The 13,292-nt window shown below is 41.2% G+C and overlaps 2 protein-coding genes across 3 annotated transcripts in view; one reads left to right on the plus strand and one right to left on the minus strand.

Moving 5' to 3' along the window:
- The window catches only part of LOC124045708 (cell surface glycoprotein CD200 receptor 1-A-like), a 15,928-nt gene continuing 2,636 nt past the window's right edge, over positions 1 to 13,292 (minus strand). The window contains exons 2-7 of one of the 2 annotated variants that reach the window (XM_046365254.1): positions 10,023 to 10,109; positions 9,294 to 9,599; positions 8,908 to 9,162; positions 1,225 to 1,333; positions 1,105 to 1,120; positions 1 to 991 (exon numbers count right to left, since the gene is read on the minus strand). In XM_046365254.1, coding sequence (XP_046221210.1) covers positions 899 to 991; positions 1,105 to 1,120; positions 1,225 to 1,333; positions 8,908 to 9,162; positions 9,294 to 9,599; positions 10,023 to 10,109 — 866 coding nt within the window. In that variant the 3' untranslated portion in view covers positions 1 to 898. The remainder of the gene's footprint in view (positions 992 to 1,104; positions 1,121 to 1,224; positions 1,334 to 8,907; positions 9,163 to 9,293; positions 9,600 to 10,022; positions 10,110 to 13,292) is intronic. The other variant, XM_046365262.1, reaches the window with a different exon arrangement.
- cfap91 (cilia and flagella associated protein 91) overlaps positions 9,966 to 13,292 on the plus strand; it is a 25,028-nt gene continuing 21,701 nt past the window's right edge. Inside the window, exon 1 of the mRNA XM_046365240.1 lies at positions 9,966 to 9,987. The gene's annotated coding sequence lies outside the window, so the exon portion shown is untranslated. The remainder of the gene's footprint in view (positions 9,988 to 13,292) is intronic.

Below are 13,292 nucleotides of genomic sequence, written 5' to 3' on the forward strand. Positions count from 1 at the left end.
TCGCTAAACAAAAATGTTTTGTTTGTAAATGAATGTCTGATTGTTGGCGTGTGTCTGTGGTTTGCATAATATAAGCAATTTGAAATTATTCATACTTTTACATTTACTTTTGATACATAAGTCTATTTAAAACCAAATTCTTTTAGACTTTTACTCAAGTGGTATTTTACTGGGTGGCTTTCACTTTTACTTGAGTCGTTTTCTATTAAGGTTTCTTTAGTTTTACTATTTAGTTTTAATACATTTGAGTACTTCCACCACTGCAAACACACGTTTTCCGACTCAAAAGCAATTGATTAAATTCAAAAGTTTAGTTGTTATCTTAGTTCTCAGAGTCAAACTCTTGTCTCATGAATGTAACCACAGAGAATGTTGTGTGTGCTTCAAATCCTTTCCCCATTAACTCTGGATGTAGGTTTCAAATGTAACAAATCTGTTTTTATTATATAACAAACTTGATATTTAAATTCAATCATAAATATAAACTCAACAAAAACACTGTAATTACACATCAGTATTATATAAATTGAGATTTTGATTCAAATCAAAATTGCACTCTTCCCCATGATTTGCAGATGGCAGGAGTGTGGGAACAGTCAAACGTGTGTTATGAGAGCAGTGGTATACAGTTGTGCTGACTACACAGCAAGTCATAGTTCTCATTGTGCAAATTGTGAAAATGCTAAACTGGAAAGATCATCTCTCATCTGCCCACATCTCTTCGGTTGTAGAAATGTCTGTTTTTTGCCATATTCTCACGTCAGTCAGGAGTGATCAGATCTGTGAGGTTTTCCTTTTGTAACAGAAGCCCTGTGTCATGTCCTCCATCATTCCCCTGTTTACTGGATCATTTTCTTCAACCTCATAGTTCGCAGCGTGGCGTGCAGAGGTGTGTGTGTTATGTGAACAGTCCTGCAGAGGAGTTGTAGATTAAATTGGCACTTTGTATATAGCTGGCGTAGGGTTCTACTTCCTCCACATAGTCCTGTGACTGGGAGAGAAACAGAGACTCATCACTATTTACAGTAAACTGCTATCTACGCAAAACATACAGGTATTAAGGTAATGTAACGTAACACAACGTAGGATATAGCTCATACATACCTGAGGAGCCTTGGGGCTGTGAATACACAGATAAAGCTCTTTATTATACAAGCAATAACATTGAACCAAATCATTTTTATCATAAAAGATCAAAATCATTAGAATAATGAATATTCATACCTAATTCTGCAGGGGTGTTTTCGTGTGAAGTATAAACACCCCAGAATAGCCATGATGAAGCTTATAGTTCCCACGGAGATTATGACTAATCTCCAGGGTATGACGATTCCTGACAGGGAGAGAAAATTATAAATAATCAGAATCAGAATACATTTCCCACTGGGCACACCACGTAATTTCAACATGGACATTTGGGTAATATTTGGTTGAGATGTTGATCAATGAGATTTCAACGATTATTCACCTACTCAAAAAGACAGCCATAAATTTGATGAATACCCAATGTGTTATCACTATGCTTTTAACCATCTAAAAGCACAACTAAATTCCAATGGAAAAACAATGTCTAATTTTTGGTTTAGTTGTAATCTAAATGTGTTATCACTTTCAACCATTTAAATGGGAATACAATGTCAGATATTTTGTATTTATACAAAAGTACACAGTGCAAGTGATTATTGCTGTTTGAGATTCTGCCCAGATTATTATAGCAATTGGGAAGATCTCCACAGACCTGTAATATTTGCATGCTATCTCGATCATGCATGAGTTCTATGATTACGTAAGAATATATTTATAGTTAGGCTACAGTAGGCAATGGATGTACTACTCATTTTAAGGTTGAATAAATAAATACTGTTAGAACTACATTAGTTTGTAAGACAGCCTTAACTGTATGCTATGTATTTACTGTATAGTTACAGTGCCTTGCGAAATTATTCGGCCCCCTTGAACTTTGCGACCTTTTGCCACATTTCAGGCTTCAAACATAAAGATATAAAACTGTATTTTTTTGTGAAGAATCAACAACAAGTGGGACACAATCATGAAGTGGAACGACATTTATTGGATATAACAACCTTTTTTAACAAATCAAAAACTGAAAAATTGACCGTGCAAAATTATTCAGCCCCCTTAAGTTAATACTTTGTAGCGCCACCTTTTGCTGCGATTACAGCTGTAAGTCGCTTGGGGTATGTCTCTATCAGTTTTGCACATCGAGAGACTGACATTTTTTCCCATTCCTCCTTGCAAAACAGCTCGAGCTCAGTGAGGTTTTGTGAACAGCAGTGAGCATTTGTGAACAGCAGTTTTCAGTTCTTTCCACAGATTCTCGATTGGATTCAGGTCTGGACTTTGACTTGGCCATTCTAACACCTGGATATGTTTATTTTTGAACCATTCCATTGTAGATTTTGCTTTATGTTTTGGATCATTGTCTTGTTGGAAGACACATCTCCGGCCCAGTCTCAGGTCTTTTGCAGACTCCATCAGGTTTTCTTCCAGAATGGTCCTGCACTTGGCTCCATCCATCTTCCCATCAATTTTAACCATCTTCCCTGTCCCTGCTGAAGAAAAGCAGGCTCAAACCATGAGCTGCCACCACCATGTTTGACAGTGGGGATGGTGTGTTCAGGGTGATGAGCTGTGTTGCTTTTACGCCAAACATAACGTTTTGCATTGTTGCCAAAAAGTTCAATTTTGGTTTCATCTGACCAGAGCACCTTCTTCCACATGTTTGGTGTGTCTCCCAGGTGGCTTGTGGCAAACTTTAAATGACACTTTTTATGGATATCTTTAAGAAATGGCTTTCTTCTTGCCACTCTTCCATAAAGGCCAGATTTGTGCAATATATGACTGATTGTTGTCCTATGGACAGAGTCTCCCACCTCAGCTGTAGATCTCTGCAGTTCATCCAGAGTGATCATGGGCCTCTTGGCTGCATCTCTGATCAGTCTTCTCCTTGTATGAGCTGAAAGTTTAGAGGGACGGCCAGGTCTTAGTAGATTTGCAGTGGTCTGATACTCCTTCCATTTCAATATTATCGATTGCACAGTGCTCCTTGGGATGTTTAAAGCTTGGGAAATCTTTTTGTATCCAAATCCGGCTTTAAACTTCTTCACAACAGTATCTCGGACCTGCCTGGTGTGTTCCTTGTTCTTCATGATGCTCTCTGCGCTTTTAACAGACCTCTGAGACTATCACAGTGCAGGTGCATTTATACGGACACTTGATTACACACAGGTGGATTGTATTTATCATAATTAGTCATTTAGGTCAACATTGGATCATTCAGAGATCCTCACTGAACTTCTGGAGAGAGTTTGCTGCACTGAAAGTAAAGGGGCTGAATAATTTTGCACGCCCAATTTTTCAGTTTTTGATTTGTTAAAAAAGTTTGAATTATCCAATAAATGTCGTTCCACTTCATGATTGTGTCCCACTTGTTGTTGATTCTTCACAAAAATACAGTTTTATATCTTTATGTTTGAAGCCTGAAATGTGGCAAAAGGTCGCAAAGTTCAAGGGGGCTGAATACTTTCGCAAGGCACTGTATATTGAATAGTGTTTGATTGACAATGCAACCACGCTAGCGTCCCACCTGGCCAACATCCGGTGAAATTGAAGAGTGCCAAATTCAAAGTGGATTCTGGACTTCCTGACAGGCCAGGTGGTAAGGGTAGGTAACAACAAATCCATGCCACGCTGATCCTCAACACGGGGGCCCCTCAGGGGTGTATGCTCAGTCCCCTCCTGTATTCCCTGTTCACTTATGACTGTACGGCCAGGCACGCCTCCAACACTATCATTCAGTTTGCCGATGACACAACAGTGGTAGGCATGATCACCGGCAACGACGAGACAGCATATAGGGAGGAGGTCAGAGACCTGACCATGTGGTGCAAGGACAACAACCTCTCCCTCAACGTGATCAAGACAAGGGAGATGATTGTGGACTACAGGAAAAGGAGGACCGAGCACGCCCCAATTCTCATCCACGGGGCTGTAGTGGAGCAGGTTGAAAGCTTCAAGTTCCTCGACGTCCACATCACCAACAAACAAACATGGTCCAAGCACACCAAGACAGTTGTGAAGAGGGCATGACAAAACACATTTCCCCTCAGGAGACTGAAGAGTTTTGGCATGGGTCCTCAGATCCTCAAAATGTTCTACAGCTGCACCATCAAGAGCATCCTGACTGGTTTCATCACTGCCTGGCATGGCACCTGCTCAGCCTCTGAACGCAAGGCACTACAGAGGGTAGTGAGTATGGCCCAGTACATAGTCATTTCGCTCAATTACCTTCACTTTCTTGGGAACAGGAACAATGGTGGCCCTCTTGATTACCAAAAACGATGAGACGGCCTACAGGGAGGAGGTGAGGGCCCTCGGAGTCTGGTGTCAGGAAAATAAACTCACACTCAATGTCAACAAAACAAAGGAGATGATCGTGGACTTCAGGAAACAGCAGAGGGAGCAGCCACCTATATTCATCGACAGGACAGTAGTGGAGAGGGTGGAGAGTTTTAATTCCTGGACAAACTGAAATGGTCCACCCACACAGACAGCGTGGTGAAGAAGGCGCAGCAGCGCCTCTTCAACTTCAGGAGGCTGAAGAAATTAGGCTTGTCACCAAAAACACTCACAAACTTCAGGAAACAGCAGAGGGATCACCCCCCTATCCACATCGATGGGACAGTAGTGGAGAGGGTAGTAAGTTTTAAGTTCCTCGGCATACACAACACAGACAAACTGAATTGGTCCACCCACACAGACAGCATCGCGAAGAAGGCTTGTCGCTAAAAGCACTCACAAACTTCTACAGATGCACAATTGAGAGCATCCTGTCAGCTGTATCATCGCCTGGTACGGTAACTGCACCGCCCACAACTGTAAGGTTCTCCAGAGGGTAGTGAGGTCTGCACAACGCATCACCGTGGACAAACTAACGGCCCTTCAGGACATCTACACCATCCGATGTCACAGGAAGGCCAAAAAGATCATCAAGGACAACAACCCCCCGAGCCACTGCCTGTTCACCCCGCTATCATCCAGAAGGCGAGGTCAATACAGGTGCATCAAAGCGGGGACCGAGAGCCTGAAAAACAGCTTCTATCTCAAGGCCTTCAGACTGTTAAACAGCCATCACTAACATTGAGTGGCTGCTGCCAACAGACTGATTCATCTCTAGCCACTTTAATAATGAAAGAATGTATGTAATAAATGTATCACTAGCCACTTTAAACAATGCCACTTTATATAATGTTTACATACCCTACATTACTCATCTCATATGTATATACTGTACTCTATACCATCTACTGCATCTTGCCTATGCCGTTCAGCCATTGCTCATTCATATATTTTAATGTACATATTCTTATTCAGTCCTTTACACTTGTGTGTATAAGGTAGTTGTGTATAAGGTAGTTGCTAGTCTGCTAACCATGTGTATGTGACAAATAACATTTGATTTGATTTGATTTGGGACCAAGCTTCCTGCCATCCAAGACCTCTATACCAGGCGGTGTCAGAGGAAGACTCCAGCCACCGTAGTCATAGACTGTTCTCTCTGCTATTTGTATTGTTTCCCCCCCCCCCTCTTTTACAATGCAACTCTCTGGTATTATCTATGCATAGTCATTTTAATAACTTCACCTACATGTACATACTACCTCAATTACCTCGAATTACCTCGACTTACCGGTGCCCCCCCGACTCTGTACCGGTACGCCCTATACAGTATATAGCCTCGCAATTGTTATTTTACTGCTCTTTAATTATTTGTAACTTTTTATTGTTTATTTTTTGTGTGGGTGGGTGGGGGGGATTTTTCTTAAAACTGCATTGTTGGTTAAGGGAATGTAAATAAGCATTTCACTATAATGTCTACCTGTTGTATTCGGCGCATGTAACAAATAACATTTGATTTGATTTAAAGAAAATCTCAAGAATAAATAGTTTCATCTGAGCAACTCGCGTAATCCTATTCTTTAACTATTATTTTTGGTTTAGTTGGGGACGTAAATCCAACATATAATTTGTTAATTAACTTGTCAACAATTTAATAGGCTATTTACTGTATCGCAAAAGTGAATCGTGTTTGGTTGTCAACGCATCATTTGAGGGGTATTCAGACCCCTTGACTTTTTTACACATTTTGTTAGGTTACAGCCTTATTCTACAATTGATTAAATTGTTTTTTTTCCCTCTCATAAATCTACTGTACACCCAATACACCATAAAGACAAAGCAAAAATGTCATTTTTTGAATTGAAATATTCAGTACCTTGTTGAAGCTCCTTTGGCAGCAATTACAGCCCTCAATTCATCTTGGGTATGACGCTACAAAATCGGCACACCTGTATTTGGGGAGTTTTTCCCATTCTTCTCTGCATATCCTCTCAAGCTCTGTCAAGTTGGATGGGAAGTGTTGCTGCACAGCTATTTTCAGATCTTTCCATAGATATTAGATCGGGTTCAAGTCCGGGCTCTGGCTGGGCCACTCAAGGACATTCAGAGACTTGTCCCATAGCCACTCCTGCTTTTTCTTGGCTGTGTGCTTAGGGTCTTTGTCCTGTTGGAAGGTGAAACTTCGCCCCAGTCTGAGGTCCTGAGCGCTCTGGAGCAGATTTTCATTAAGGATCTCTCTGTACTTTACTCCGTTCATCTTTGCCTCGATCTTGACTAGTCTCCCAGTCTCTGCCACTGACAAACATCCCCACAGCATGAAGCTGCCACCACCATGCTTCACAGTAGGGATGGTGCCAGGGTTCATCCAGATGTGATGCTTGGCATTCAGGCCAAATAGTTCAATCTTGCTTTCATCAGACCAGATAATCTTGTTTCTCATGGTCTGAGAGTCCTTAGGTGCCTTTTGGCAAACTCCAAGCGGGCTGTCATATGCCTTTTACTGAGAAGTGGCTTCTGTCTGGCCACTCTACCATAAAGGCCTGATTGGTTGAGTGCTGCAGAGATGGTTGTCCTTCTGGAAAGTTCTCTCATCTCCACAAAGGAACGCTAGAGCTCTGTCAGAGTGACCATTGGGATCTTGGTCCCCTCCCCTCCCTGACCAAGGCCCTCCCTCCCCCGATTGCTCAGTTTGGCCTGGCGGCCAGCTCTAGGAAGTCTTCGTGGTTCCAAACTTCTTCCATTTAAGAATGATGGAGGCCACTGTCTTCTTGGGGACTTTCAATGCTTTAGAAATGTTTTGGTACCCTTCCCCAGATCTGTGTCTCGACACAATTCTTTCTTTGAGCTCTACGGGCAATTCATTTGACCTCATGGCTTGGTTTCTGTCTGACATTCACTGTCAACTGTGGGACCTCATATAGACAGGTATGTGCCTTTCCAAATTATGTACGAACAATTGAATTTACCACAGGTGGACTCCAATCAAGTTGTAGAAACATTTCAAGGATGATCAATGGACACAGGAATCGCCAATTTTGAGACTCATAGCAAAAGGTCTGAATACTTTTTATTTTAATACATTTCTGTTTCAGCTACATCATTATGGGGTATTGTAGAGGATTTTCTGTTATTTAATCTATTTTAGAAAAAGGCTATAACGTAACAAAATGTGGAAAAAGTCAAGTGGTCAGAATATTTACCAAAGGCAGTGTATATTTTGTGCCACTGACTTAGGGCTCTATTCAATCCGCATTGTGGAAGTTCAGCTTTACAGCGCAATTGAAATTTAGAGGCAATGTCCCCACTTTAGCTGAGATTGCACTCACAGTAAACACTGCATATGTTGGCTTAATCGGGAAATTACATTTAAAAAATCTAGTGCAGAGTGGATAACGCTTCAGCTTTACAAATTGAATAGTGCCCTTAGTCTGGCTTTAATTCAAGTAGGTCTACAAATGTATAATTGATATGTTGGGTTCATGTCTTCCATCTCAACTCAAACAGGAATCGAAGTTAAAGAATAGGACTAAATCTAATCAAACTTTATTGAAAGTGCACTTAAAGTTTAATTTGATATAGTCATATTCTTTAACTTTGATTTTTGGTTTAGATGGAGATGTGAATCCAACACATTAATGATTCAACTTGAAGTCAAACCGAGATTGAAACCCTAGTCCTGTCTCTCTTTCGTTGAACACTGGGTTGCATTGAAACAATAGCTGTTGATGACTTTGCAAATGCTATACAATATATATAAGGCCTAAATCTAATTTTTTATGACTTGTATGACTGATAAAGTATGGTTACATTTCATTTGCTTTGTCACACCTGTCCTTTGGAATGACTGATATCAACAATGAAAATATTTTGTTATTAAGAGATCTCCTTATAATCATTCTCACAGAAGCACATTGGTAGTAGTCAATGGCAAATATCAAAGCTTAAGAAGGCCTGGGTTTGGTTAAAACCCTGGATGGGAGACAAAATGAATAGATGTTAGATAGATCAACTCTGCAGCAGGTGCTGCCCAGCCTTTAGTTTTTTTTCTGATAGTGGACATAACATTGAAGATCTGACATTTTTTCAAAGGTACATATTCAACATATTTTATACAATGTTTGTTTATGTTGAAAATTGGTTACAATGATGACGAGAGCCCTTGGGGATTCTTTGGTTGAAATTTCACCCTCAAAACAAGTTAATTACTTTTTTCAAATCCAATGTATTTTCCATGTAGATTCCACGTCACAATACGTTGACAAATTACTCTGAAACAACGTTGATTAAACCAGCTTGTGCCCAGTGTGTTACCATCATCCCATCCTATTTAATTTACATTCAATCTAGTAAACTTTGTCAATAGACCCTGAAGGATTTTATTCACTAAAAAAGCTAAGATGTTCACTCCTATTCTAAAAGAGTGATATATTAGTCATAGTGTCCTTCTAAATACAGTGTCCTTCTAAATTCTGAATAGTCATTCTGTACCTGGTGTCACCATATGCACCTCTTCCCAGGAGGGATGTATGACAGCACAAGTCAGGTTGCCCGTAGCGATCCCCTCAGGCAGGACCAATCGACTCTCTACTTTGTTGAAGCCATCTAGGTTCAATGTGGTGGTTGAAGTAGAGTTCCAGTTTTCACTCCAGGAGATGGAGGCAGCTGGTTTCCCCCCTTCAGCCAAACACACAGCCACCTGCCTACTGCCCTCCCACTCTAGCCAGGCAAACACATTGGGAGGGGCTGCACACAGGGGGAAGAGGGGGGAAATAGGCAAATTGAGAACAACGCATGTATTTTGTATTTCGCAATATAGAGAAATGAAAGCACACAGAAGTCATGCTAAACTGTACAGATCTATGAAGGTTTCTTACCTATTAGTGATACATCAATGTTTGAGGCGTAGCTTCCTGCTTTGTACACCGACTCACAGTGGTAGATTCCTTCATCTCTCTTTGAGAACCCTGGAATCTGCAGGTAGGATTCACCCCTGGATGTGTTGAGCATTGCTTTTCCATCATTGCATGTGTTCAGATTTTGGTTATCATTACTAGATGATATTTGACACTTTATTCCACCCAGTTGTATTTTCCAGATGGTGTAGATCATCTCACTCCAAGTCTTATTGCTGCACTTTAAGATGGCATTATTCCCCAGGTGGAAATGTTCACTCCTGGCAGCTAAAGAAATAGTATTAAAATAACTACTTCAAAGAGCTGTACTTATTTAAATAAAAATGACTTTTGGATAAATGGACGGTAAATGAATAAATGGTTTCATATCAAATGCATGTGTGATACAGTTGTATGAGTATTATTATAGGCCTGCGTATATGTATCATTATCTTTTTACAACACATACAATATCTAGAAGAGCTTGATGTGGCTATGTCGGATATTCAGACCTATCTCTCAGAGTCATGCAGACTATCAGGCCTCATTCCAAGGAACAGGAAACTTTTATGACTCATTTCCTCTTTCTCCTCTCCTAAAACATAAAGCCCCATCTCTCTCTCTGACCAAAAATGTGGCAACATGCTAATGCAGGCTCATAGTGGCGATTAAACAGGTTTGTTTTTTTTTTTTTAAATATATATGTTTTACCAATGACTCCGTGTTGTAGGCCCAGAGGCACAGTGGAGGTGAGGAAAGGGGAAGTGTGAGAGATCACAGAAATGTTGTGGTTATATCCTGAGAGAATGATCAAAGTGCATGTTAGTGGCAGATCATGTTAGCAAAATGTTAAGCATTCAAACATCATCAGTTAAACAGGATTTTATCAAGTGTAAGTTCAATCGATAGAAAAGCCTGTCTTAGTTGATCAGCAAAACAGTCTTGAGGAAGAAAAGTGGGTTGTCAGTAACATGAAAGCAGATGTCTTATAAAATGTGTCTGTCTTACAAACGAGTGATAGTTGAAAAATTGGAGGTGTATAGTCATTATTATAAAGTTCAGTTTGTTAGTTAAGTCTTTTACTTTAAAAACAATTGCAGCACATAAACCGTTCCGCTCTTAAAACAGTTCCCGGTGTTATACATAAGATGTGATATCATGGGAGGATGACTGCTAGGTTACTGAAGTTTCTGAAGTGGGATATTTTCTGGGTCCCACACTGCTCTTTCATGCTTGTTGATGTTTACTTTAGACAAGTATGTAACTTCTGTGGTGGTTCCAGAAGCCCTGATTAGTAATGCCACTTACCCCCTAATGTGCCTCAAATCAATTTCCTCTCAAATACAGGGGAAAATATGTTAGTTAATCAGTAAACCATGCCACACCAACACACACTAGTCTCGAGCGTGTGATACGCTGCATGTTCCTTCCCGTGGTAGAAAACAATGGAACCTTTTGTTTAAAACATCTTTATATAATCACCCAAATCTGTTCCACTGACTTTGTCTTCAGTTTAACCACAACAGAGTAGTCAGAACAGAACTCTCAATACACATGTCATAGAAATCTAGAGCCCTTGGGGATTCTACCAGCAGCCAACGGAGTATACAATTTAGAACGGGGGACTCCTTAGTCAGAGCAGTAGGAAAATATAAAACATCTATTTTTGATCTGTATTTTTTGGTCATAAAATAAACATTTTGACTGTATGATATAAACATATCTATTTAGGGTATCTATAGATAAATGCTTTGAATGTTTTATGAATAATATAACCCTTTACCACAGTGGTCACTAACTGATCTCCAAAGCATTCCTAGTCGATCACCAAACATTTTTGTAAAAAACCCAGAGCAAATTGCACTGTTGGCGGTAGGTGGAGAGTATATTAAGTGCACCTACAGGCCTACCTGTCACGCCTTGGTCATTGTATTTTGTGTTTTTGTTATATGTTTGGGTAGGCCAGGGTGTGACATGGGTTTATATGTTGTGTTTCGTATTGGGGTTTGTATTATTTGGGATCGCGACTGTTTAGGGGTGTGGTATAGGCTTGGCTGCCTGAGGCGATTCTCAATTAGAGTCAGGTGCTTATCGTTGTCTCTGATTGGGATCCGTATTTAGGCAGCCTGAGTTTCGCTTTGTATTTCGTGGGTGTTTGTTCCTGTCTTTGTGTAGTATTCACCAGATAGGCTGTAATAAGTTTCACGTTCCGTTCTGTTGTTTTTGTATTTAGTATTTTCAGTTATTTCATGTACCGCGATTCAGTTCATTAAAGTCATGAGTAACCAACACGCTGCATTTCGGTCCGACTCTCTTTCTTCAACAGACGAACGCCGTTACACTACCACTGGCCAATTAGATAGCACAGTTTCCTTGAGCCATAGACTGTAAAAAGAAGCATTGGATGCACAGCAAAGTTGATACTGTGAGATTTTTTTTTTAATACTAAAACCATGACTAGAGAGACTGCTGGTTTTATGAGTAAGTTCATGTTTAAGTTGTTATTCAGCATTGTCAACAATTTAAGCCATAACATGCATGTTCTCCCTATTTCCACACACGCTACAACCACCACTGCAGCTACAATGAAGGAGTATGAAAAAGAGTTCTAATAAGCTTGCATTGTTATTATTAGCAGCTTGTGTCTGTTTAATATCGAGGAATATTTCACTTTCTCTGGTCATAGGAGTAACAACATGAATTGGTGCGTGACGCAGACATAATGCACTGTGACTTCAGTTTTGCCATCAGTTTGAAGACTGTGTCCCTTTTTCTCAGCGGAGGGAGAGCAGAGGGACGGTGGGTCAGGTGACAGGCAGCCACACTGCTGCTCCCTCCCCTCAGACTGACCATTAGAGCAAGGTCATTAGTTCAGTAAAAACAATTATATATATATAGAATTATAATAATACAACAAATTATATATTACCAGAATGATCATATGCCTTACATTTTTTTATATAATTTCAAAACGGTCTGAGAAGAATAACATTGGCAGGGCAATTCAAGCATAACCAATATGCAGTGGTAATATATTGGGCCTATTGTAATGATCTTCGTCTGTTGTTTGTAGAAAGTCAGACCGAAATGCAGCGTGTAGGTTACTCATGACTTTTAATGAAGCTAATACGGTACATGAAATAACGGAAGAAGAAAACAACAAACAAATGAAACTAATACAGCCTATCTGTTGACTAACACTAAGACAGGTACAATCACCCACGAAATACAACGCGCACTCAGGCTACCTAAATACGGTTCCCAATCCGAGACAACTAGAATCAGCTGACTCCAATTAGGAATCGCCTCAGGCAGCCAAGCCTAACTAGACACACCCCTAATAATACACACTCCCAATTAATACAAACCCTAATACAAAATACAACATATAAACCCATGTCACACCCTGGCCTACCCAAACATATAACAAAAACACAAGATACAATGACCAAGGCGTGACAGAACCCCCCCTTAAGGTGCGGACTCCGGGACGCACCTCAAGAGCATAGGGAGGGTCCGGGTGGGCGTCTGTCCATGGTGGCGGTTCTGGCTCGGGACGTGGACCCCACTCCATAAATGTCCTAGTTCTTCCCCTACGCGTCCTAGGATAATCCACCTTCTCCGCCGACCATGGCCTAATAGTCCTCACCCTGATCCCCACATAACTGAGGGGCAGCTCGGGACCGAGGGGCAGCTCGGGACCGAGGGGCAGCTCGGGACCGAGGGGCAGCTCGGGACCGAGGGGCAGCTCGGGACAGAGGGGCAGCTCGGGACAGAGGGGCAGCTCGGGACAGAGGGGCAGCTCGGGAAAGAGGGGCAGCTCGGGATAGAGGGGCAACTCAGGATAGAGGGGCAACTCAGGATAGAGGGGCAACTCAGGACAGCGGGGCAGCCCGGGACAGAGGGGCAGCCCGGTACTGAGGGGAAGCCCGGTACTGAGGGGAAGCCCGGTACTGAGGGGAAGCCCGGTACTGAGAGGAA

This window comes from Oncorhynchus gorbuscha, linkage group LG01 (genome assembly GCF_021184085.1).
Source record: "Oncorhynchus gorbuscha isolate QuinsamMale2020 ecotype Even-year linkage group LG01, OgorEven_v1.0, whole genome shotgun sequence".
NCBI lineage: Eukaryota > Metazoa > Chordata > Actinopteri > Salmoniformes > Salmonidae > Oncorhynchus > Oncorhynchus gorbuscha.